General features: G+C 37.9%; 1 protein-coding gene across 7 annotated transcripts in view; it reads left to right on the top strand.

Moving 5' to 3' along the window:
• ATRX (ATRX chromatin remodeler) overlaps nt 1-26,868 on the top strand; it is a 234,116-nt gene that overhangs the window by 171,649 nt on the left and 35,599 nt on the right. For all 7 annotated transcript variants that reach the window (XM_082610811.1, XM_082610808.1, XM_082610806.1 and 4 more), the window contains 2 exons: nt 15,103-15,280; nt 17,141-17,335. In XM_082610811.1, the coding sequence (XP_082466937.1) occupies nt 15,103-15,280; nt 17,141-17,335 (373 nt within the window). The remainder of the gene's footprint in view (nt 1-15,102; nt 15,281-17,140; nt 17,336-26,868) is intronic.

Below are 26,868 nucleotides of genomic sequence, written 5' to 3'. Positions count from 1 at the left end.
ATGATTATATAACTTTTTAAAGAATAAGTACATTTTTATATTTTGTTTGCCATGTTTTAAACAGTTAGTATTTGTGCATGAGTGTGAAGAAGTAATTTTATTGAGTTATCCTAGCCTAATTTGTCAAATTTAATCTAAACGTTTGACTTGCTCAGTTTCCCAAATTTGTAAATATCGTAATAACATATGATTTGTCCCATAATAGTCATATTTGATAACTAGTAGGGAACAACATTGAAATGTGGATGTTGAGCTGTCAGCTTGGCTTTTTCGCTAACAAATTAAGCCTCCTAAACATATGCCAGAAAGTGTCTCTGATTCAGATTCATCATGTATATATATATACACACACACACACATCACACACACACACACACACACAATCCATGGATTTGAGGGCTTACTCTTGAGTAGCTAAATCTGTAAACTTGTCTGGATTAAATTCACAAATGTGAGAGATTATGTCAGTTTTTCTACCTGTCTTCTGTTTTCTCATGACACAGTAATGTTCCGAAATAGAATATAAATATAATTTTGTTTATTGTTAACCAGTTAGAAAGACACATTAAAATAAGTTTTAAGATAGTGACCTAATGTTGTCTTATGTGGCGAGGAAGCAGTTTTAACAGTCTCAGGGCCCTTTTTTTTTTTTACTTTATCTTATTTATATTTATTTATATGTTTATTTATTTTATTTAGAGTCAAAAGAACTTACAAAGACAGTATAGAGAGGTACTGTGACCTTTTCACCTAATTTCTCCTAATGGTTACATCTTACCTATGATATAAAAAGCAAGAAATTGGCACTGTTTCAATGTGTGTGTGTATCTATGTTTTTTTTTAATCACATATGTAGAGATTCCTGTAAGCATGACTGCAGTCAAGGTACAGAAATATTCTATCACCACAGAGATTCCTCTCTTTCTGCCCTTTTATAGTCATACCCATCCTGACTACCAACGTTGCCACAATCCCTAACTCCTGGCAATAACTAATTTGTTCTCCATCTTTATAATTTTGTCATATCAAGACTGTTATATAAATAATATCATAGCATATGTGACCATTTGAGATTGGCCTTTTTCACTCAGCATAATGCCCTTTAGTTTCGTTCAAGTTGTTGTGTGTATCAATAGTTCATTCCTTTTTACTACATAGTCGTATTCAATGGATTGGATGTACCAGCTTGTATAATACAAACTGAATGTCTACTGCAGGGCATTTTGTTCATTTCCAGGTTTGGCTATTACAAATAAAGCTGCTATGAACATTGTGTACAGGTTTTGTGTGGACCTAAGTTTTCATTTCTCTAGGATAAATGCCCAGGAGTGCGATTTCTAGTTTACATGGTAAGTGATTATTTCATTTTTTAAGAAACTACCAAACTGTTTTACAGAGTGGCTGCACCGTTTTACCTTCTCTTCAGTAAAGTGTGAGAGATCAAGTTTCTCTGCATCCTCACCAACATTTGATTTTATCACTGTTTTTTATCTTGGCTGTTTTCATAGGTGTGTAGTGGTATCTCATGGTCTTAATTTGCATTTCCCTGATGGCTGGTTATTTTGAACATTTTTTTCATGTGTTTATTTATCATCTGTATATGCTCTTTGGTGAAATGTTTCTTCACGTCTTTTGCCCATTTTCTAACTGGATTGTTTGCTTTTTTATTGTTGAATGTTGAAAATCCTTTATATAATTTAGGTATGAGTAATTTGTCATATGTGGTTTGCAAATATTTTCTCCCAGTCTGTGGGTTGTCTTTTCATTTCCTTCACGAGGTCTTTCACAGAGCAAAACTTTTTAATTTTGGTGAAGTCTAGTTTGTCAGTTTTTGTTTGAGTCATGCTTTTGTTGTCAAGTCTAAGAATTGTTCCCTAAGCCCTAGGTCCTGAAGATTTTCTCCTATGTTATTTTCTAAAAGGTTTATGGCTTTACATTTTATATTTAAGTATAAGGTGAATTTTAAATTAATTTTTGTATAAGATGTGAGATTTAGGTTGAGTTCACTTTTCTTTTTCTTTTTTTTTTGCCTGTGGATGTTCAATTGCTCCAGCACCATTTGTTGAAAAAGCCATCCTTTCTCTACCAAATTGCTTTTGCATTTTTGTGAAAAATCATTTGGCTATACTTCTGTGGGACTATTTTTTGGTTCTAGTCCATTGATCCATATATCTGTCCTTCTGCCATTACCACATAGTCTTAATTATTGTAGCTATGTAATAGGCCTTAGTATCAAGTCAATATCTCCCACTTTATTCTACTTTTTCCAAGTTCTTTTAGCTAGTTTAATATCTTTGCCTTTATATATAAATTTTAGAATCCTCTTGTCTAATCTATAAAAATCTTGCAAGAATTATTAGAAATTGCATTACACCTGTCATCAATTTGGGGAGAATTGATATATCTTTACTATATTGAGTCTCCCGTGAACATAGTATCTCTGTTTATGTAGATCTTTGATGTTTTTAATCACTGTGTTGTAATTTTCAGCATATAAGTCCTATATATGTTTTGTTAGATTTACACCTAAGTATTTCATTTTTGGGGAATTGTAAGTGATATTGTATTTTTAATTTTACTTTTCACATGTTCGTTGGTAGTATGTAGAAATGCAGTTGATTTTTGTGTTGATGTTTTACCTGTGATCTTGCTGAACTCACTTATTTGTTCTAGGAATTTTTTTTATAGATTCCTTGAGATTTTCTACTAGGCCATTATGTCATCTGCAAGTAAGGATAGTTTTATTTCTTCCTTTCCGATCTGAATGTAGTTTGTTTCCTTTTCTTGCTTTGTTGCACTGACTAGAACTTCAGTAACATGTTGAATAGTGTTGATGAGAGTGGACATCCTTGCCTTCTTGATCTTAAGAGAAGAGCATTCAGTGTTGATAACTGTGATACAGCTGTAGATTTTTTGTAGATACTCTTTATTAAGTTGAAGTTCCTTGCTATTCATCTCTATTCCTAGTTTGCTAAGAGTTTTTACTATGAATGGATGTATAATTTTGTCACATGCTTTTTCTTTCTCATTTAATATGATAAATATATTTTTTTCTTTAGCCTGTTAACATGGTATATTACATAGCTTGATTTTCAAGCTGAACAGGCTTGCATCCCTGGAATAAAACCCATTTGATCATGATGTATAATTCTTATTACATAGGGCTGTCTTCTATTTGCTAATATTTTGTTGGGGAATATTTATGAGATATTGGTCTGTATCCGGTTGTTTTTATACTGTCTGTCTAATTTTGGTATCAGGATGTTATTGGCCTCATAAAATGTGTTGAGAAGTGTTCCCCCTTCTGTTTTCTGAAAGAGATGTGTAGAATTTGTGTTAATTAATCTTAAATTTTTGGTAGAATTTACCAGTGAAACTTTCAGGCCTTGGAAATTTCTTTTTTGTGAGTTTTTAAATCGTTAATTCAATTTCCTTAATTGTTATAGGACTATTCAAATTATCTATTTCATATTGAATGAGTTGTGGTAGTTTGTGCTTTTTGAGGAATTGGTTCAATTCGAATTTATATATAGAACTGTTCATAGCATTCCCTTATTATCCTTTTGATGTCTTTAGGATCTATAGTGATAGCTTCTGTTTCATTCATGGTATTGGTAATTGTGTATTCTCTTGTTTTTGTCAGTCTTGGTAGAGGTTTGTCAGTTTTATGGATCTTTTCAAAGAACCAGCTTTTTATTTAATTGAGTTTCTCTATTTTTTCTTTCTGTTTTCAGTTTCATCTTGTTTTGACTTAGTTTGCTCATCGTTTTCTACTTCCTTGAGGTGGAACCTTAAATTACTCATTTAAGACTTTTCCTCTTTTCTAATATAAGCATTTAGTGCTGTAAATTTCCCTTTCAGCACTGCTTTAGCTGTCATACAAATTTTGATGTGTTTTACTTTCATTTCCATTTCCATTCAGTTCAGTGTATTTTTTCTTTTGAGACTTCCATTCTGAGTCATAGCTAGAAGTATGCTGTTTAATTTCCAAGCATTTGGAGCTTTCTATTATTTTTCTGTTATTGATTTCTAGTTTGATTCAGTTCTGTTCAGAGAATATACTCTGTATGATTTCAGTTTTTAACTTTGTTGTTTTTTGTTTAATGGATCAAGATATAGAACATCTTGGTATATCATACATGGGCCCTTGAAAAGAATGTATTTTTTTGCAATTGTTGACCAGAGTTTCCTATAAATGTTGATCAGATCCTGTTATTTAATGGGGTTGTTGTATTCTTCTTTATGTCTAGTTGGTTATTGATTTTTGAGAGAGGAGGTTTGAAAACTCCAACTATAATTGTGGATTTGTCTGTTTCTCAAGGTTTTTACTTCTCATATTTTCAGCTCTGTTGTTTACTCTATACACATTTATGTCCCTCACTATTACTTGTAATTTTCTTTGGTCTGAAACATACTTTATTTCATGCTAATGTAGCCACTCCTGCTTTATTTTGATTGATGTTTACTTGTTATATCTTTTTTCATCCTTTTACTTTCAACCTACCTATTTTGTTATATTTGAAGTGAGTTTCTTGTAGACAGCATATGGTTGCATTATTTTTTTTACCCGTTCTGTTAATCTCTTTCTTTTAAATGGTGCATATAGACCATTTACACTTTTTTTTACTGAGGTATAATTGGCATATAACATTATATTAGTTTCAGGTGTACAACCATGTACATTTAATACAGAGCTTGAGGCTGCCATTTTAGTTTTTGTTCAGTTTGTTCTCTTTCATTCTGTTTTCTTTTGCTTCTGATTTCTTTTCCTACCCTTCCTGTGGGTTACTTTTACAATTTTTGGAATTCCATTTTGATTCCTCTATAATGTTTTTTAGTGTATCTTTGTATAACTTTTATAATGGTCGCTCTAAGTGTTATACGTACATAACTGATCATAGTCCAATGGTGTCATCATTTTACCATTTTGATTGAAGTGTAGAAACCTTTGCTCCTTTTTGTCCCTTTCTCTCCCCCATTTATAATTATCTTAAATGTTTTCTTCACATAAATAGATTACCACACTAGGAACCATAATAATTTTTTCTTCAACCATCAAACATAATTTAGAAAACTTAAGAGAAGGAAAATCTATTTTATTCACTCATAATTTTTGTTCTTTTCATTTTTGTTTCCTCCTTCCTAATGTTTCATATTTCTTTTATAATTTCCTTTTTTTTTTAAAGAAGAGAACTTCCTTTAGACATTCTTTTAGGGCAGATCTACTGGCAACAAATTTTCTGAGTACCGTCATTTGAGAATTTATTGATTTTTCCCATCATTTTTGAAGAATATCTTAACTGTGTATAGAATTCTGAGTTGGCAGTTCTCTTCTTTTAGCACTTGAAAAATGTTGTGCCACTTCCTCCTAGCCTCCATGATTTCTTAAAATTGGCTATTTTTACAAGTTTGGCTTTTTTAGGTTCTACATGTAAGTGATACCATAAAATCCTTGTCTTTGTCTCACTTATCTCACTTAGCATAATGTACTCAGGATTTATCTGTTGTCACATATGGCAAGATATCCTTCTTGGCTGAATAATATTCCATTGTGTATATATCCCACATCTTTTTTATTCATTCATCCACTGATGGGCACTTAGGTTGTTTCGATATCTTGGCTGTTGTGAATAATGCTGCAGTAAACACGACTGTGCAGATATTTCTTTGACATTCTGTGTTAATTTCTTTTGCATATATACCCAGAAGTGGAATTGCTGGATAATGTGGTAGTTCTATTTTTAATTTTTTGAGGCACCTCCATGTTGTTTTCCATAGTCGCTGAACCAGTTAGTGATACAGAGAATATTTGATTATAATCATCAAACTTGCTAAGAGGCTAGAACTTAATTATTCCAACCACTAAAAAGAAATAATTCTGTAACCTCGGAATCTAGTTGTCACTACAATGGCAATCATATTACAATATATAAATGTGTCAAATTAACATGTTGTATACCTTAATTTTACACAAAGTTATTATGTCAGATATATTTTAATTTTTAAAAAACCTGCTATTTTTCAAATTGGCTTTTTCTCCTGTCATTAAGGTCTTGTTTCTCTCTCACTTCTTTCAAGAGTTTTTCTTTATCTTAGTTTTTAGAAGTTTGACTACGGTGTGCCCTGGCATGGATTTCTCTGGTTTTATGCTGTTTGTGTTTCATTCAGCTTCTTTAATTTCTAGGTTTGTGTTTCTTGATAAAGTTTGGTAATTTTCAGCTGTTATTTCTTTGAACACCTTTATAGCCTGTTCTTTTTTTCTCTTCTCCTTTTAGGACTCTGATGACAAGATCTTTATTATAGTCCTATAGGTCCCAGAGTCTCTGTTATTTCTTCTTTTTTTTTTTATTTCTGTTATTCAGATTGGGTCATTTCTGTTCTTCTGTTTTCAAAGTTCATTGAATCTTCTCTACATTCTACTGTAGAGCCTATCGAGTTTTTTGTTACTGTACTTTTCAGTTCTAAAATTTCCATTTTGTTCTTCTGTATGGGTTGTGTTATAACTCCTGATGCTTCACTAGACCTCCTTTGATACTAACCCAGTAGTGAGGGAGAGGGTTTTTCTTATAAGCACTGGGTGGGAGTGGATATCCTGGTTCCCTATATGGTCTTCTCTGACACTGCTGGGCTGGTGGGAGGACTTTGTTAACTCAAACTTATCTGACAGCACTGTCTGGCAATATGCCTTGTTAAAACTACATGAGGGTAGAAGTTTGGGCTTCCCACTCAGCCTTTAGTGACAGGGGTGGAGGTACACTGCATTTTTCTGTACCATTTGACTGGAGTCAAACGGTTGTTGTTTTAAAGCTCTCTGTCTTACTAGTCTGCCCCTTGTTTGGTCCTTTTGCTAGAGAGAGAAGACTTTTCTTGGAGATTTATTTTGACAGCACCCACTGATATTTCCAGATTGCTGGGCTCTTCAACACTCAGTCTGGGATATATGAGGCAAAAAGAAAGCCTATGGAACTCACTGCCATGTTCTGTCTTAGGTCCGAAGCCAGTATGCTTCCTTCTCCTCACCTTTCAGAAAAATCTTATGTTCACTTTATATATAATATCCAGGCATTTTAGATGTACTTATGTCGAGGAATAGGGAACAGCATGTCTGTTCCATCCTTCCAGAATTGGAAGTTCAAAGATTACACTTTTAAAGAATTACATCTGTCTTAGAGTAAACATATACATGTGCTTGTGTTGTGTATGTATGTCTAGAAGTGGGATTGCTATGTAATAGGTATGTGTGTATTCAGCTTTAGCTTATACTGCCAAAACATTTTTCCAAAATGGTTGTACCAATTTGTACTCCAACTAGTAGAGTACCTGTTTCATTTGTTATCTGTCCTCATTATCACTTGATGATGTCTCTCTTTTTTTTTTTGCGGTATGCAGGCCTCTCACTGTTGTGTTCTCTCCCATTGTGGAGCATAGGCTCCGGACGGGCGGGCTCAGTGGCCATGGCTCATGGGCCCAGCCGCTCCGTGGCATGTGGGATCCTCCTGGACCGGGGCATGAACCCGTGTCCCCCACATCAGCAGGCGGGCTCCCAACCACTGCACCACGAGGGAAGTCCCTGATGTCTGTTTTTTGAAGCCATTGTCATAGATACGTAGCAGTAAGGCTTCATAGTCTTAATCTGTATTTTCCTGATAACTAATTCACAGTAGTTCATAGATATCAATGTTGAAGCTAAAACGTAAAGGTTTTAGAAGGCAACAGCATGGAGTATTTTCCTGATTTGTAGTGAGAAATTTTTTATAAACAGGGCACACAAACTGCTAACCATAAAAGGAAAGATTGATAAGGTGAGGCTCATTAAAATGAAGAACTTCTCTTCAGATTTTCGCACTAGGAACTCTGGTCTGCAGCACCCAGGGCAAGGCTTCTGCATGCCACAGTCTACGAGCAAGTGAAACTAGACGAAGCACAAAGGAAAAGAGAAAAAAGCTGTGTGGCTGACAGGGTCTTGGTGCTCCGGCTGGGTGTCAGGCCTGTGCCTCTAAGGTGAGAGAGACAAGTTTAGGACATTGAACCACCAGAGACCTCCCAGCCCCACGTAATATGAATCAGTGAGAGCTCTCCCAGAGATGTCCATCTCAACTCTAAGACCCAGCTCCACTCAACGACCAGCCAGCTCCAGTGCTGGACACGCCATGCCAAATAACTAGCAAGACAGGAACACAACACCACACATTAGCTGAGAGGCTGCCTAAAATCATAATAAGGTCACAGACACCCAAAAACACACCGCCGGACGTCGTCCTGCCCACCAGAAAGACAAGATCCTGCCGCATCCACCAGAACACAGGCACCAGTCCCCTCCACCAGGCAGCCTACACGAGCCACTGAACTAACCGTAGCCACTGGGGGCAGACGCCAAAAACAACAGGAACTATGAACATGCAGCCTTCAAAAAGGAGACCCCAAACACAGTAAGTTAAGCAAAATGAGATGACAGAGAAATATGCAGCAGGTGAAGGAGCAAGGTAAAAACCCACTAGCCCAAACAAATGAAGAGGAAATAGGCAGTCTACCTGAAAAATAATTCAGAGTAATGATAGTAAAGATGATCCAAAATCTTGGAAATAGAATGGAGAAAATACAAGAAACGTTTAACAAGGACCTAGAAGAACTAAAGAGCAAACAGACAATGATGAACAACACAATAAATAAAATTAAAAGTTCTCTAGAAGGAATCAATAGCAGAATAACTGAGGCAGAAGAACAGATAAGTGACCTGGAATTTAAAATAGTGGTAATAAGTACTGCAGAGCAGAATAAAGAAAAAAAGAATGGGGCTTTGCTTGGGTGCAGCGGTTAAGAATCCCCCTGCCAATGCAGGGGACATGAGTTCGAGCCCTGGTCAGGAAAGATCCCACAGGTCACGGAGTGACTAACTAAGCCCGTGTGCCACAACTACTGAGCCTGCGCTCTGGAGCCCGCAAGGCACAACTACTGAAGCCTGTGTGCCTAGAGCCCGTGCTCCACCACAAGAGAAGCCACCTCAATGAGAAGCCCGTGCACTGCAATGAAGACCCGATGCAGCCAAAAATAAATAAATTTAAAAACCAAAAAAGAAAAAAGAATTAAAAGAATTGAGAACAGTCTCAGAGACCTGTGGGACAACATTAAATATACCAACATTCAAATTATAGGGGTCCCAGAAGAAGAAGAGAAAAAGAAAGGGACTGAGAAAATATTTGGAGAGATTATAGTTAAAAACTTCCCTAATATGGGAAAGGAAATAGTCAATCAAGTCCAGGAAGTGCAGGGAGTCCCATACAGGATAAATCCAAGGAGAAACACGCCAAGACACATGTTAGTCAAACTATCAAAAATTAAATACAAACAAAAAATATTAAAAGCAGCAAGGGAATAGCAACAAACAACATAAATGGGAATGCCTGTAAGGTTAACAGCTGATCTTTCAGCAGAAACTCTGCAAGCCAGAAGGGAGTGGCAGGACATATTTAAAGTGATGAAAGGGAAAAACCTACAACCAGGATTACTCTACCCAGCAAGGATCTCATTCAGATTTGACAGAGAATGTAAAACCTTTACAGACAAGCAAAAGCTAAGAGAATTCAGCACCACCAAACCAGCTTTACAACATATGCTAAAGGAACTTCCCTAGGCAGGAAACGTAAGAGAAGGAAAAGACCTACAATAACAAACCGAAAACAATTAAGAAAGTGGTAATAGGAACATGCATATAGATAATTACCTTAAATGTAAATGGATTAAATGCTCCAACCAAAGGACATAAACTGGCTGAATGGATAAAAAGCAAGACCCGTATATATGCTATCTACAGGAGGCCCACTTCACACCTAGGGACACATGCAGACTGAAAATGAGGGAATGGAAAAAGATATTCCATGCAAATGGAAATCACAGGAAAGCTGGTGTAACAATTCTCATATGAGACAAAATAGACTTTAAAATAAAGACTACTACAAGAGACAAAGAAGGACACTACATAATGATCAAGGGATCAGTCCAAGAATAAGATACAGCAATTGTAAACATTTATGCACCCAACATAGGAGCACGTCAATACATAAGGCAAATGCTAACAGACATAAAAGGGGACATCAACAGTAACACAATCATAGTAGGGGACTTTAACACCCCACTTTCACCAATAGACAGATCATCCAAAATGAAAATCAGTAAGAAAACACAAGCTTTAAATGATACATTAAACAAGAGGGACTTAATTAATATTTATAGGATATTCCACCCAAAAACAACAGAATACACTTTCTTCTCAAGTGCGCATGGAACATTCTCCAGGATAGATCATATCTTGGGGCACAAATCTAGCCTTTGTAAATTTAAGAAAATTGAAATCATATCAAGTATCTTTTCCAACCACCATGCTATGAGACTAGGTATCAATTGTAGGGAAAAAAGTGTAAAACATATAAACGCCAGGAGGCTAAACAGTGCACTACTAAATAACCAAGAGATCACTGAAAAAATCAAAGAGGAAATTAAAAAATACCTAGAAACAAATGACAGTGAAAACAAAATGACCCAACACCTATGGGATGCAGCAAAAGCAGTTCTAAGAGGGATGTTTATAGCAATAAAATCCTACCTCAAGAAACAAGAAACATCTCAAATAAATAACCTAATTTTGCACCTAAAGCAATTAGAGAAGGAAGAACAAGAAAAACCCAAAGTTAGCAGAAGGAAAGAAATCATAAAAATCAGATCAGAAATAAATGAAAAGAAATGAAGGAAACAACAGCAAAGATCAATAAAACTGAAAGTTAGTTGTTTGAGAAGGTAAACAAATTGACACACCATTAGCCAGACTCATCAAGAAAAAAAGGGAGAAGTCTCAAATCAACAGGATTAGAAGTGAAAAAGAGAAGTCACAATGGCACTGCAGAAATACAAAGGATCATGAGAGATTACTGCAAGCAACTATACACCAATAAAATGGACAACCTGGAAGAAACAGACAAATTCTTAGGAAAGCACAACCTTCTGAGACTGAACCAGGAAGAAATAGGAAATATAAACAGACCAATCACAAGCACTGACATTGAGACTGTGATTAAAAATCTTGCAACAAACAAAAGCCCAGGACCAGGGCTTCCCTGGTGGTGCAGTGGGTGAGAGTCTGTCTGCCGATGCAGGGGATATGGGTTCGTGCCCCAGTCTCGAAGATGCAACGGAGCGGCTAGGCCTGTGGGCCATGGCCGCTGAGCCTGCGCGTCTGGAGCCTGAGCTCCACAATGGGAGAGGCCACAACAGTGAGAGGCCCGCGTACCGCAAAAAAAAAAAAAAAAAAAAAAAAAAAAAGCCCAGGACCAGATGGCTTCACAGGCGAATTCTCTCAAACATTTAGAGGAGAGCTAACACCTAACCTTTTCAAACTCTTCCAACATATAGCAGAGGGGTCTTCCCTGGTGGCTCAGTGGTTGGGAGTCCGCCTGCTGATGTGGGGGATGCGGTTTTGTGCCCCAGTCCGGGAGGATCCCACATGCCGCAGAGCAGCTGGTCCCGTGAGCCGTGGCCACTGGGCCTGTGTGGCCAGAGCCTGTGCTCCGCAACGGGAGAGGCCACAGCAGTGAGAGTCCTGCGTACCGCAAAAAAAAAAAAAAAATATATATATATATATATATATAGCAGAGGGAGGAAGAGTCCCAAACTCATTCGAGGAGTCCACCATCACCCTGATACCAACACCAGACAAAGATGTCACAAAAAAATGAAACTACAGGCCAGTATCACTAATGAAAATAGATGCAAAATACCTCAACAAAATACTAGCAAACAGAATCCAGCAGCACATTAAAAGGATCATACAGCATGATTAAGTGAGGTTTATCCCAGGAATGCAAAGATTCTTCAGTATATGCAAATCAATCATTGTGATACACCATATTAACAAGATGAAGGATAAAAACCATATGATCATCTCAATAGATGCAGAAAAAGCTTTTGACAAAATTCAAAACCTATTTATGATAAAAACTCTCCAGAAAGTAGGCATAGAGGGATCTTACCTCAACATAGTAAAGGCCATGTATGACAGACCCAGAGCCAACATAGTTCTCAATGGGGAAAAACTGAAAGCATTTCCACTAAGATCAGGAACAGGACAAGGTTGCACAGTTTCACTACTGTTATTCAGCATATTTCTGGAAGCTTTACCCACAGCGATCAGAGAGGAAAAAAACATTAAAGGAATCCAAATCGGAAAAGAAGAAGTAAAACTGTCAGTGTTTGCGGATGACATGATAGTATACATAGAGAATCCTAAAGATGCTACCAGAAAACTTCTAGAGCTAAACAATAATTTGGTAAAGTAGCAGGATACAAAAATAATGCACAGAAATCTCTGGCATTCCTATACACTAATGATGAAAAATCTGAAAGGGAAATTGAGAAAACACTCCCATTTACCATTGCAACAAAAAGAATAAAATACCGAGCAATAAATCTACCTAAGGAGAAAAAAGACCTGTAGCAGGAAACTATAAGACACTGATGAAAGAAATTAAAGACAATACAAACAGATGGAGAGATATACCACGTTCTTGGATTGGAAGAATCAACATTGTGAAAATGACTATATAATCCAAAGCAATCTACAGATTCAGTGCAATCCCTATCAGACTACCAATGGCATTTTTCACAGAACAACTACAACAAAAAATTTCACCATTTTTATGGAAACACAAGAGACACCGAATAGCCAAAACAATCTTGAGAAAGAAAAATGGAGCTGGAGGAATCAGGCTCCCTGACTTCAGACTATACTATAAAGCTACAGTAATCACATCAGTATGGTACTGGCACAAAAACAGAAATATAGATCAGTGGAACAGGATAGAAAACCCAGAGGTAAACCCACGCACATATGGTCACCTTATCTTTGATAAAGGAGACCAGAATATGCAATGGAGAAAAGACAGCCTCTTCAGTAAGTGGTTTTGGGAAAACTGGACAGCTACATGTAAAAGAATGAAATTAGAACACTTCCTATCTCCATACACAAAAATTAAACTCACCGTGGATTAAAGAGCTAAATGTAAGGCCAGACACTCTAAAACTCTTAGGGGAAAACATAGGCAGAACACTGTATGACATAAATCACAGCAAGATCCTTTTTGACCCACCTCCTAGAGACATGGAAATAAAAATGAAAATAAACAAATGGGACCTAATGAAATTTAAAATCTTTGCACAGCAAAGGAAACCATAAACAAGACAAAAAGTCAACCCTCAGAATGGGAGAAAATATTTGCAAATGAAGCAACTGACAAAGGACTAATCTCCAAAATTTATAAGCAGCTTATGCAGCTCAATATCAAAAAAACAAACAGCCCAATCCAAAAATGGGCAGAAGGCCTAAATAGCTATTTCTCCAAAGAAGATATACAGATTGCCAAGAAACACATGAAAGGATGTTCAACGTCACTAATCATTAGAGAAATGCAAGTCAAAACTACAATGAGGTATCACCTCACACCAGTCAGAATGGCCATCATCAAAAAATCTACAAACAGTAAGTGCTGAAGAGGGTGTGGAGAAAAGGGAACCCTCTTGCACTGTTGGTGGGAATGTAAATTGATACAGCTACTATGGAGAACAGTATGGAGGTTCCTTAAGAAACTAAACTTAGAACTACTGTATGTCTCAACAATCCCATTACTGGGCATATACCGTGAGAAAACCATAATTCAAAAAGAGTCATGTACCACAATGTTCATTGCAGTACTGTTTACAGTAGCCAGGACATGGAAGCAACGTAAGTGCCCAGCGACAGATGAATGGATAAAGAAGATGTGGCACATACACACAATGGAATATTAGCAGCCAAAAAATGAAACGAAATTGAGTTATTTATAATGAGGTAGATTGATCTAGAATCTGTCATACAGAGTGAAGTCAGAAAGAGAAAAACAAATACCGTATGCTAAGACATGTATATGGAATCTGGAAAACAGTATTGATGAACTTAGTGACAGGGCAGGAATAAAGACGCAGATGTAGAGAATGGACTTGAGGACACGGGGAGGGGGAAGAGTAATCTGAGACGAAGTGAGCAAGTGGCATTGACATATATACAGTACCAAATATAAAATAGAGGGCTTCCCTGGTGGCGCAGTGGTTGAGAGTCCGCCTGCCGATGCAGGGGACACAGGTTCGTGCCCTGGTCTGGGAGGATCCCACATGCCGTGGAGTGGCTGGGCCCGTGAGCCATGGCCGCTGAGCCTATGCGTCCAGAGCCCATGCTCCACAACAGGAGAGGCCACAACAGTGAGAGGCCTGCGTACCACAAAAAAAAAAAAAAAGCTAGTTGGAAACAGCTGCATAACACAGGGAGATCAGCCCAGTGCTTTGTGACCCCCTAGAGGAGTGGGATAGGGAGGGTGGGAGGGAGTCGCAAGAGGGAGGGGATGTGGAGATATATGTGTACATTTAGCTGATTCAGTTTGTTATACAGCAGCAACTAACACAACCTTGTAAAGCAATTATATTCCAATAAAGATGTTAAAAAAACAAGAAATATAAATTCTTGTGTTCCAGTGCAGCAGGTAATCCATCAGGTTTTTAAAAATTTTCTTGAATACATTCTTCCTGGAGCCCTGTCTACTTGATTCTATTTTTCTTACCTCAGTACCTAGCATCTATCTAACTTCTCTTCTTACATTTATTACATTATATTGTAATTGCATATCAGTCACCGCTACTAGTCAGCTCCTTGGGCAGTGCCCTTCATTTTGATGTAATTAGTGCTCATAACAGTACTGAACACAATATATTTTTTGAGTTGTACATAAATTTTCTACATTTACTGAGAAATCTATAAATACCTTGAATACATTTTAAACATGTGTTTTCCATATTTATCTTTATTCCTAAATCAGACTATTTCATTTTACTGCAGTAAGATTCTTCTTGTGCATGTAAATCATCAACCTGACTCCTTAGACATGTCTTTTTTTCAGTGAATGAGTAATGAATTCTCTGAACACTTGATTGATCATAAAACTGCCTTAGAATAAAGAAGTCATATCATAAATAAGATATATGTGTAGCACTCATTACTAAACATTTATTTTGTATTTTCATTTTCAGAGGGCGCTTGTTTATCATTTCAACCAAAGCAGGATCTCTTGGAATTAATCTGGTAGCTGCTAATCGAGTGATTATATTTGATGCTTCTTGGAATCCATCTTATGACATCCAGAGTATATTCAGAGTTTATCGCTTTGGACAAACTAAACCTGTGTATGTATATAGGTTCTTAGCTCAGGTAGGTTTATCATTTACATTCTCTTTTTAATATAGAAAGATTGGGTGAAACTGATCATATTTTTGGAATTCATGGCATATCTGCATTATAGAGAGGCAAACAAAGTTGAAAACATCATTCCTATTCATAAAGCAGCATAAGTCAATTTTGGCCCCTCATGATTTTCTGTTTTGTAGTTTGTCCAGGTCTCTAATGTCAACTTTCTCAGATTGAGATGGATTTGCCTGTGTATACAGATTTAGCATTTTCTTGCTAGTTCAAGAAAGTTAAACATTTATAATTCTCTTACTTAGCATAAGTAGAAAAGCCAATAACTAAATCTAATTTGCTTATAGATGTGAAGGTCAAATGATCATTGTTTTCACTGGTCACCAGATGTTCTCTTAGTTTTAAGAGTGTGGGTAAATAGGAAGAAACAGGTAATATATTATGAAAACAAAGAATCATTACAAAGAATATTTAATATTTCCAGTCAAGAATATTCAAGTAATTTCCTTTACATATAAACTCAGGTGTTAAAAAACAGAAGCTGAAATTTAAGGAAAATAAATGAAATCAAAGAAGTAGATGCAGTTGAATATAATACAGGTTCATAGAATCAAGTTACCCTTTTTTAAAATTTTATTTATTGATTGATTGATTTTTGGCTGCATTGGGTCTTCACTGCAGTGCACGGGCTTTTTATTGCTGTAGCTTCTCTTGTTGTGGAGCCTGGGCTCTAGGTGCCTGGGCTTCAGTAGTTGCAGCACATGGGCTCAGTAGTTGTGACTCATGGGCTCTAGAGCGCAGGCTCAGTATTTGTGGTGCACAGGCTTAGTTGCTCCGCAGCATGTGGGATCTTCCCGGATCAGGGCTCTAACCCATGTCCCCTGCATTGGCAGGCAGATTCTTAACCACTGCGCCATGAGGGAAGTCGCTCAAGTTGCCCTTTTTTGTGTGTGTTTGCAATACGTGGGCCTCTCACTGCTGTGGCCTCTCCCGTTGTGGAGCACAGGCTCCGGATGCACAGGCTCAACGGCCATGGCTCACGGGCCTAGCCGCTCCGCGGCATGTGGGATCTTCCCGGACCGGGGCATGAACCCGTGTCCCCTGCATCGGCAGGCAGACTCCCAACCACTGCGCCACCAGGGAAGCCCAAGTTGCCCTTTTAACTGGTACATCTTCTTTGGGAGCAGATGCTACCCTCTCTACCTGCCTCCAAATCTGGGCTTCTCAACCAGAGATTGGGTTTTATTGGTAGATCCTTGCTCGTACATAAAAGTACATAATATAGTTAGAAAACTACACTGTAAACTCTTTCCTGTTATTTAGATTAAGAGCTCCTATACATTCTAGTTCAGAATGCCATATAGAATATATAATAGATTGGTATTTTAGTTATTAATTTTTGTCCTGAAGTTATGGAAAGTAAGACTTAAATTACATAAAGACAGTTCATAGTGATTGTTGAGAGCTTATTGTATTCCATTGGAAAGGAATTATACTGTTCTCTTGTATTCTTACATCAGTAACCTAAAATCTTATTTCATGTACTCTTTAATTCTGTTTACCTTGGTATCTGACTGCTCTCCTGCTTCCACCAAGTACAGAATTATTTAAAGCAACAAATGAATGCATACTGGTGAAAAAATTTAGAATGATTATCAGTAATATAGTTTTCTTTTTTGCCATTGTAAACTACTTTGAACATAAAAATCTCTCATGAATTAAACAGCATTCTACATAAAATTTGCTTCATGGCAGTATATTACTACGAAGTTCTGCTGTTTTGTAGTAACCAATAACCTATATTTCTTCATGATTAAGTTTCATTTTTACAAAATTTATTTACTTGTGTATTGTTCATTATTTTTTACAAAGGGAACCATGGAAGATAAGATTTATGATCGGCAAGTAACTAAGCAGTCACTGTCTTTTCGAGTTGTTGATCAACAGCAAGTTGAACGTCATTTTACCATGAATGAGCTTACTGAACTTTATACCTTTGAGCCAGACTTGTTAGATGACCCTAATTCAGAAAAGAAGAAGAAAAGGGATACTCCCATGCTGCCAAAGGTAAATATCTTTAAATTGTTAGCTTAAAAAAAGAAACTAACATGGACCAAGGAAATTTTATTCCTACTATGAAAGTTATTCATCTGACTAAGGCTATATTTCAGAATTTTTCAAAGAGAATAAAACTGTATTTAAATGAGAGGTCAATTCTCCACATAACACCACAAAAGATAGTGTAATCTGAAACACATATTTTATGCCAAATAAAAAATTCAGCCCTGCAGAAAAGGGTTTCTGAGTAGAAACCTTAAAGGAAATAGTATGGTTCTCTTTTAATAATCTCCAGTAGAGGGCATACATAATTTTAATAATTATATATGAGATTTAATTGTCTCTTTCTTAACATTTTTTGTTGTCATATAGTAATTAAGAATCAGCAAATAAAAGTGTCTCCTAGTTGATATTTTTCACTGTCATAAAGTAAGTAGGACTTTCACATTTCCAAGTGTGAAAGTCCTCTCATTTTATAGATGGGGAAACTTAGGGTCAGAGGCATTCGATGACTTGCCCAGTTTTTACCTAATAAGTGGCAGAGACAGGAATAGTATCTACATCTGTCTTCTGGTCCATTGTTCTTGGATAAGAAAACAGTATTTAATATTAATATAGAAATTTAATATAGTAGATATCGTTTTGACCCTACTGAACATATGAGAAAACTGTATGTTCTCTGATCTAAATAAAGAGTTTTTATATTTAAACCTATTCTAATTATCTAAAACATCATTTTGGGGGGGATTATTGGGGGAGGTGCTGTTCCTGTTGTCTTGGTTTCAAATTTAAGCACTTAATGTTCCATGTAGCTGTTAAGAGAATTGGGAAAGCAGCTACTGGGTTACAGTGTCACTTTACCAAACTTCAGTCATTTGTAAAGAAAATTCAACAGTATCTTAGTTCTTCATATGGTTGGAACTTTAATTAAAACAAAAGGTAATATAAATAAATATATTTCTAACATTAATATAAAACAGTGATTTCTCCAGTTATTTTTCAATGTATATAAGTCAATTAAAGTAACGTGAATATTTAGCATTTGGGAAAATTTTTTAAATGTCCTTTGTCTATATAAGCAAATATTTTGTTTTTGTAATCAATGAACTTTTCTTCCATTTAAAGTTTACTGATAGACAGACTCTAGCAGGGCTCACAAGAAGGAGTACTTCCCAGTACTTCTGCCGCCAGTGTCCTTGTCCTCATGGTGAAACAGAGCCACCCTTCGCCTCTGCAGGAGACCCTCCAACACTAGCAGAAAATTCTCAGCCTCTTCATATTGCAAAAAATGAGAAAGCCTGCTGTAAGAAGAGACATGAGAAAGATGATCTTTCTCTCTATCATGTGAGGACACAGTGAGATGTCCTTCTGCAAACCAGGAGGAGAGCTCTCACCAGGAACCAACAGGGCTGCACCTTGGTCTTGGACTTCCCAGACTCCAAAACTGCTAGATTTCCGGGGAAGATGGCGGAAGAGTAAGACGCGGAGATCACCTTCCTCCCCACAGATACACCAGAAATACAGCTACATGGGGAACAACTCCTAGAGAACACCAACTGAACGCTGGCAGAAGACCTCAAACCTCCCAAAAGGCAAGAAACTCCCCACGTACCTGGGTAGGGCAAAGCGGACAGATTGCCACACAGAGGATAGGTGCCAACCGGCACTCACCAGCCCGAGAGGATTGTCTCCTTGCCCACCGGAGCGGGCGGCGCTGGGAGCTGAGGCTCGGGCTTCAGTCAGAGTGCAGGGAGAGGACTGGGGCTGGCGGTGTGAACACCGCCTGAAGGGGCTAATGCACCACAGCTAGCCGGGAGGGAGTCCGGGAAAAAGTCTGGACCTGCCGAAGAAGCAAGAGACTTTTTCTTCCCTCTTTGTTTCCTGGTGCGCAAGAGGAGGGGCTTAAGAGCACTGCTTAAAGGAGCTCCAGAGACGGGCATGAGCCACGGCTCAAAGTGCGGACCCCAGAGACAGGCGTGGGATGGTGGGGCTGCTGCTGCCGCCACGAGGCCTGTGTGTGAGCGCAGGTCACTGTCCACGCCCCCCTTCCGGGGAGCCTGTGCAGCCCGTCACTGCCGGGGTCCCGGACCCAGGAACGGCTTCCCTGGGAGAACGCACAGCACGCCTCGGGCTGGTGCAACGTCACGCCGGCCTCTGCCGCTGCAGGCTCACCCCGCACTCCGTGCCCCTCCTTCCGCCGCGGCCTGAGTGAGCCAGAGTCCCCGAAGCAGCTGCTCCTTTAACCCTGTCCTGTCTGAGCGAAGAACAGACACCCGCCAGCGAACTACATGCAGAGGCGGGGCCAAATCCAAAGCTGAGACCCTGGAGCTGTGAGAACAAAGAAGAGAAAGGGAAATCTCTCCCAGCAGCCGCAGAAGCAGCGGATTAAAGCTCCACAATCAACTAGATGTACCCTGCATCTGTGGAATACATGAATAGACAACAAATCATCCCAAATTGAGGAGCCAGGAGTCAGTGCTGTGCCTCTGAGGTGGGAGAGCCAACTTCAGGACACTGGTCCACAAGAGACCTCCCAGCTCCACATATCATCAAACGGCGAAAATCTTCCAGAGATCTCCATCTCAAACACCAGCACCCAGCTTCACTCAACGACCAGCAAGCTACAGTGCTGGACACCCTATGCCAAACAACTAGCAAGACAGGAACACAACGCCACCCATTAGCAGAGAGGCTGCCTAAAATCATAAAAAGACCGCAGACACCCCAAAACACACCACCAGATGTGGACCTGCACACCAGAAAGACAAGATCCAGCCTCATCCACCAGAACACAGGCACTAGTCCCCTCCACCAGGAAGCCTACACAACCCACTGAACCAACCTTAGCCACTGTGGACAGACAACAAAACCAACAGGAACTACGAACCTGCAGCCTGCAAAAAGGAGACCCCAAACACAGTAAGATAAGCAAAATGAGAAGACAGAAAAACACACAGCAGGAGAAGGAGCAAGATAAAAACCCACCAGACCTTTTCTGACCACAATGCTATGAGACTAGATATCAATTACAGGAAAAGATCTGTAAAAAATACAAACACATGGAGGCTAAACAATACACTACTTATTAACAAAGTGATCACTGAAGAAATCAAAGAGGAAATTAAAATATACCTATAAACAAATGACAATGGAGACACGATGACCCAAAACCTATGGGATGCAGCAAAAGGAGTTCTAAGAGAGAGAGAGAAGTTTATAGCAATACAATCCCACCTTAAGAAACAGGAAACATCTCGAATAAACAACCTAACCTTACACCTAAAGCAATTAGAGAAAGAACAACAAAAGCACCCCAAAGTTAGCAGAAGGAAAGAACTCATAAAAATCAGATCAGAAATAAATGAAAAAGAAATGAAGGAAACTGTAGCAAAGATCAATAAAACTAAAAGCTGGTTCTTTGAGAAGATAAACAAAATTGATAAAGCATTAGCCAGACTCATCAAGAAAAAAAGGGAGAAGACTCAAATCAATAGAATTAGAAATGAAAAAGGAGAAGTAACAACTGACACTGCAGAAATACAAAAGATCATGAGAGATTACTACAAGCAACTCTATGCCAATAAAATGGACAACCTGGAAGAAATGGACAAATTCTTAGTAATGCACAACCTGCCAATACTGAATCAGGAAGAAATAGAAAATATGAATAGACCAATCACAAGCACTGAAATTGAAACTGTGATAAAAAATCTTCCAACAAACAAAAGCCCAGGACCAGATGGCTTCACAGGCGAATTCTATCAAACATTTAGAGAAGAGCTAACACCTATCTTTCTCAAACTCTTCCAAAATATAGCAGAGGGAGGAACACTCCCAAACTCATTCTACGAGGCCACCATCACCTTGATACCAAAACCAGGCGAGGATGTCACAAAGGAAGAAAACTACAGGCCAATATCACTGATGAACATAGATGCAAAAATCCTCAACAAAATACTAGCAAACCAAATCCAACAGCACATTAAAAGAATCGTGCACCATGATCAAGTGGGGTTTATTCCAGGAATGCAAGGATTCTTCAGTATATGCAAATCAATGAATGTGACACACCATATTAACAAATTGAAGGATAAAATCCATATGAGCATCTCAATAGATGCAGAGAAAGCTTTTGACAAAATTCAACACCCATTTATGATAAAAGCCCTGCAGGAAGTAGGCATAGAGTGAACTTTCTTCAACATAATAAAGGTCATATATGACAAACCCTCAGCCAACGTCATCCTAAATGGTGAAAAACTGAAACCATTTCCACTATGATAAGGAACAAGACAAGGTTGCCCACTCTCACCACTATTATTAAAAATAGTTTAGGAAGTTTTAGCCACAGCAGTCAGAGAACAAAAAGGAATGAAAGGAATTCAAATCACAAAGGAAGAAATAAAGCTGTCACTATTTGCAGATTAGGTGATACTATACATACATAATCCTAAAGATGTTACCAGAAAACTACTAGAGCTAATCAATGAATTTGGTAAAGTAGCAGGATACAAAATCAATGCACAGAAATCTCTCGCATTCCTGTGCACTAATGATGAAAAATCTGAGAGTGAAATTAAGAAAACATTCCCATTTACCAGTGCAACAAAAAGAGTAAAATATCTAGGAATAAACCTACCTAAGGAGAGAAAAGACCTATATGCAGAAAATTATAAGACACTGATGAAAGAAATTAAAGATGATACAAATAGATGGAGAGATATACCATGTTCTTGGATTGGAGGAATCAACATTGTGAAAATGACTCTACTACCCAAAGCAATCTACAGATTCAATGCAATCCCTATCCAACTACCACTGGCTTTTTTCACAGAACTAGAACAAAAAATTTCACAATTTGTATGGAAACACAAAAGACCCCGAATAGCCGAAGCAATTTTGAGAACGAAAAATGGAGCTGGAGGAATCAGGCTCCCTGACTTCAGAGTATACTACAAAGCTACAGTAATCAAGACAATATGGTACTGACACAAAAACAGAAAGATAGATCAATGGAACAGGATAGAAACCCCAGAGATAAACCCATGCACATATGGTCACCTTATCTTTGACAAGTGAGGCAGGAATGTATAGTGGAGGAAGGACAGTCTCTTCAGTAAGTGGTGCTGGGAAAACTGGACAGGGACATGTAAAAGTATGAGATTAGATCATTCCCTAACACCATACACAAAAATAAGCTCAAAATGGATTAAAGACCTAAATGTAAGGCCAGACACTATCAAACTCTTAGAGGAAAACATAGGCAGAACACTCTATGACATAAATCACAGCAAGATCCTTTTGGACCCACCTCCTAGAGAAATGGAAATAAAGACAAAAATAAACACATGGGACCTAATGAAACTTCAAAGCTTTTGCACAGCAAAGGAAACCATAAACAAGACAAAAAGACAACCCTTAGAATGGGACAAAATATTTGCAAATGAAGCAACTGACAAAGGATTAATCTCAAAAATTTACAAGCAGCTCATGCAGCTCAATAACAAAAAAAACAAACAACCCAATCCAAAAATGGGCAGAAGACCTAAGTAGACATTTCTCCACAGAAGATATACAGACTGCCAGCAAGCACATGAAAGGATGCTCAACATCTTTACTCATTAGAGAAATGCAAATCAAAACTACAATGAGATATCATCTCGCACCAGTCAGAATGTCCATCATCAAAAAATCTAGAAACAATAAATGCTGGAGAGGGTGTGGAAAAAAAGGAACACTCTTTCACTGATGGTGGGAATGTGAATTGGTACAGCCACTATGGAGAACAGTATGGAGGTTCCTTAAAAAGCTAAAAATAGAACTGCCATATGACCCAGCAATCCCACTACTGGGCATACACCCTGAGAAAACCATAATTCAAAAAGAGTCATGTACCAAAATGTTCATAGCAGCCCTATTTACAATAGTCTAGAGATGGAAACAACCTAAGTGTCCATCATCGGATGAATGGATAAAGAAGATGTGGCACATATGTACAATGGAATATTACTCAGCCATAAAAAGAAACGAAACTGAGCTATTTGTAATGAGTTGGATAGACCTAGAGTCTGTCATACAGAGTGAAGTAAGTCAGAAAGAGAAAGACAAATACCGTATGCTAACACATATATATGGAATTTAAGAAAAAAAAATGTCAAGAACTTAGGGGTAAAACAGGAATAAAGACACAGACCTACTAGACAATGGACTTGAGGATATGGGGAGGGGGAAGGGTAAGCTGTGACAAAGTGAAAGAGAGGCATGGACATATATACAGTACCAAACGTAAAACAGATAGCTAGTGGGAAGCAGCCGCATAGCACAGGGAGATCAGCTCGGTGCTTTGTGACCGCCTGGAGGGGTGGGATAGGTAGGGTGGGAGGGAGACGCAAGAGGGAGGGGATATGGGAACATATGTATATGTATAACTGATTAATTTTGGTATAAAGCAGAAACTAACACACCATTGTTAAGCAATTATACTCCAATAAAGATGTACAAAAATAAAAAAAAAATAAAGTTTACTGATAGAGCATTTAGGAAAGAGTTTTTGTGACAGTCTCTATCAAATCTCTTTGCTAATGGCTTAGGGCCACATGAAGGTTAAAATCTATCGTTTTTATAATACTTTTTAAAAAAGAGTCATTTCAGTTTCCATGTTATGAAATACTAAATTGATAGTGATTTGGCTTCCTTTCTTAATTATATTTTTATAGAATGTGAGTAGGGGTCCTGAATTGTCTTCAGAAAATTTTCTGCACAAACAGAAAATTTTCTGCACAAACAGATTTGTTTGTCTATCTTTAAAAGCAGACAAACACAAATGGGCTCATACCGTACATACTCTTTTACAACTTGCTCTTTTCATCTAGACGTTTCTTGAACATCTTTCCATATTGGTACATATATTTCTAGTTTAAAAAAAACTGCATAGTGTATACTTGCCTTGTTTTATTTAACTCTTATATCCCTAACACCTTTCCTATAAGGTACTTAATTTTGTATGGCAAAGAGTATTCTTTAAAAACTTGTGCACATTTATGTTTATAATTTTAAAGATAGTGAAGTTTCCTTTTTCGAATTGAGACTGATTTTATATTTAATTAGCCTCTTTTCTAAAATTAAACTTAACTTTAAACTTCAATTTTCATGAGAAGTAGCCCATGATTAGTAATATTTCTCATAGGAAGCTACCCATTCCAAGTTGAAAAGAGATAGTTGCTGGGCTTCCCTGGTGGCGCAGTGGTTGAGAGTCCACCTGCCGATGCAGGGGATGCGGGTTCGTTCCCCGGTCCGGGATGATCCCACGTGCCGTGGAGCGGCTGGACCCGTGAGCCATGGCCGCTGGGCCTGCACATCCGGAGCCTGTGCTCCGCAAGGGGAGAGGCCACAATAGTGAGGCCCGCGTACCGCAAAAAAAAAAAAAAAAAAAAAAAAGAGATAGTTGCTTTGAAGTTATTTATTATATGGTAAATTTCTGATTGTAGGAAATCTGTTTAATAAACATTTACTGATTATTTGCTGACTTTGAAGTGTATTGTGAAGGTGTATTAAGAAGAACAAGACATTGCCTAAGCTTTAAAGAATGTTTAAAAAATCCAGCAGTAGGGCTTCCCTGGTGGCGCAGTGGTTGAGAGTCCGCCTGCCGATGCAGGCGACATGGGTTCATGCCCCGGTCCGGGAAGATCCCACATGCCGCGGAGCGGCTGGTCCCGTGAGCCATGGCCACTGAGCCTGTGCGTCCGGAGCCTGTGCTCCGCAACGGGAGAGGCCACAACAGTGAGAGGCCTGCATACCGCAAAGAAAAAAAAAAAAAAAAATCCAGCAGTAAAGAAATGCTATTTAATTGTTACAGGATATCTGGAAAGAAACCATCTGTTTTATAACTTGGCACTCTGAGTTGTCAAAGGTGTCATGTTTTATCATTTATAGACTTTACTTACTGTATTTTGTTTTTGGTGCTATGACCCTTTGCCCACGAAAAAAAGGAAAAGGAATATTGAATGCTCCTTCAATGCAAAGTGCTTCAACTCTCCCAACCTCTTCCCAAGAGGAAAATAATAGTTAAGTTACTGATTTCTTACTGGGTTTCATACTCTGTGCTAAATAATTGGTTCAGGTTATTTTCCTTAATCTAGCAGCAACTGAAAAGCTGATAGTACTGTTCTCATTTTTGAGATGAGGAAATTAAGTCTTGGGGAGGTTTATGTAACTTATCCAAGTTTACACACCTAATTAGTGGTAAAGCTGGCTTTCAAACCAAGTCTGCCCAACTCGAAAGCATGTCCTCTTAATCATTATACATTACTTCCCCCAAATGGAGATTAGAAAGTTAATTCTAAGTACAAGAAACAAGGCAGAGGACTTGGGATTCCCAGAATTGGATGATATTTAGAAAGCTTTATTTTATTTTAAATAAAGGTGGATTTTAAAATATAGAATGCTTTCACAGTCGGTACCATTGGGTGATGTAACTATTGTTAAGATTGTGTAATATAACCAGTTTATCTCACGGCTTGTGAAGTTGTAAATTCCTCAAATTTATAGAAAGCTTTAAAGTTTACAAAGGCCTTTCTCATGTATACTCATCATCTCAGGAAATTGAAACTTAGAGAGTTTGTGATTACCCAAGGGTACATGGCCAATAAGTGTTAGAGCTAGAACTTGAGCACAGTAGTTTTCAAATTGTATTCCAAAGAGCCTCAGGAGATTTGCAGAGGTGCTCCAGGGCTACCATGTGGATAAGCAAGTTGGGGAAGGCCAGATGGGCAGCACTCCAAGCTCTGCATCCCATTTAGATCAGAGTCCCTCTCCTTTTATCGATTTTATGTATTGGGCTGCAACATAATATTTTATTTAAAAAGAGGACTTTTTTAGTTTTAAAAAAGCTTTTAAAAAGTTTTTAAAACACTGTACCATATAATGATGGCTTACTATCATAGTAACTAAGAATTGTTAGGGATCTAAAAGGAAATACAATAGGATGTATATGAGATTTACCTGAAGGAGTAAATTTTTCTCTCCACTTGGAGAGAAAAAAGTAACATTCTTAAAAACAAAAGAATGAAGTGCTGATGTGACTGGTACTGAATGTATTTGCTATAGCATATGGTTAAAAAATGGAGGGGGGGTGCATTCAGGTACAGTTTTAATGGAAAAAATCAGACTGGCCCATAAGTGATGGTTAGTATTTAATTGGATTAGGTAAGAATAAGGTGTGAATATAGGATGAAACAGTATGGGTGAAAGGAAAGGGTAAGAATTTATGTACCAGACTCAAGGTATGATGAAGAAATCGGCCAGATGACGAGTTGAAATTGGATAGGTAAAGGTAGGGCCAGCCTTTGGAGAGACATTAAAGGTAAATGGAGGCATTTGGATGTAAAATAGTATTCACTGTAAGTTCATGAATGGGGCTCTTTTATGATGAATGTGGGCTTTTGGAAAATTAGTGTGGCATTAAAATGCAGGAGGAGGACATATAATAGGGTGATGATTGTGGAGTGAAACAGACATTTCAAGGAAATAAATGATGGAACCCA

Source organism: Mesoplodon mirus, assembly GCF_964341445.2.
Source record: "Mesoplodon mirus genome assembly, chromosome: X".
Lineage (NCBI taxonomy): Eukaryota > Metazoa > Chordata > Mammalia > Artiodactyla > Ziphiidae > Mesoplodon > Mesoplodon mirus.
This window is presented reverse-complemented; position numbering and strand designations above follow the sequence as displayed.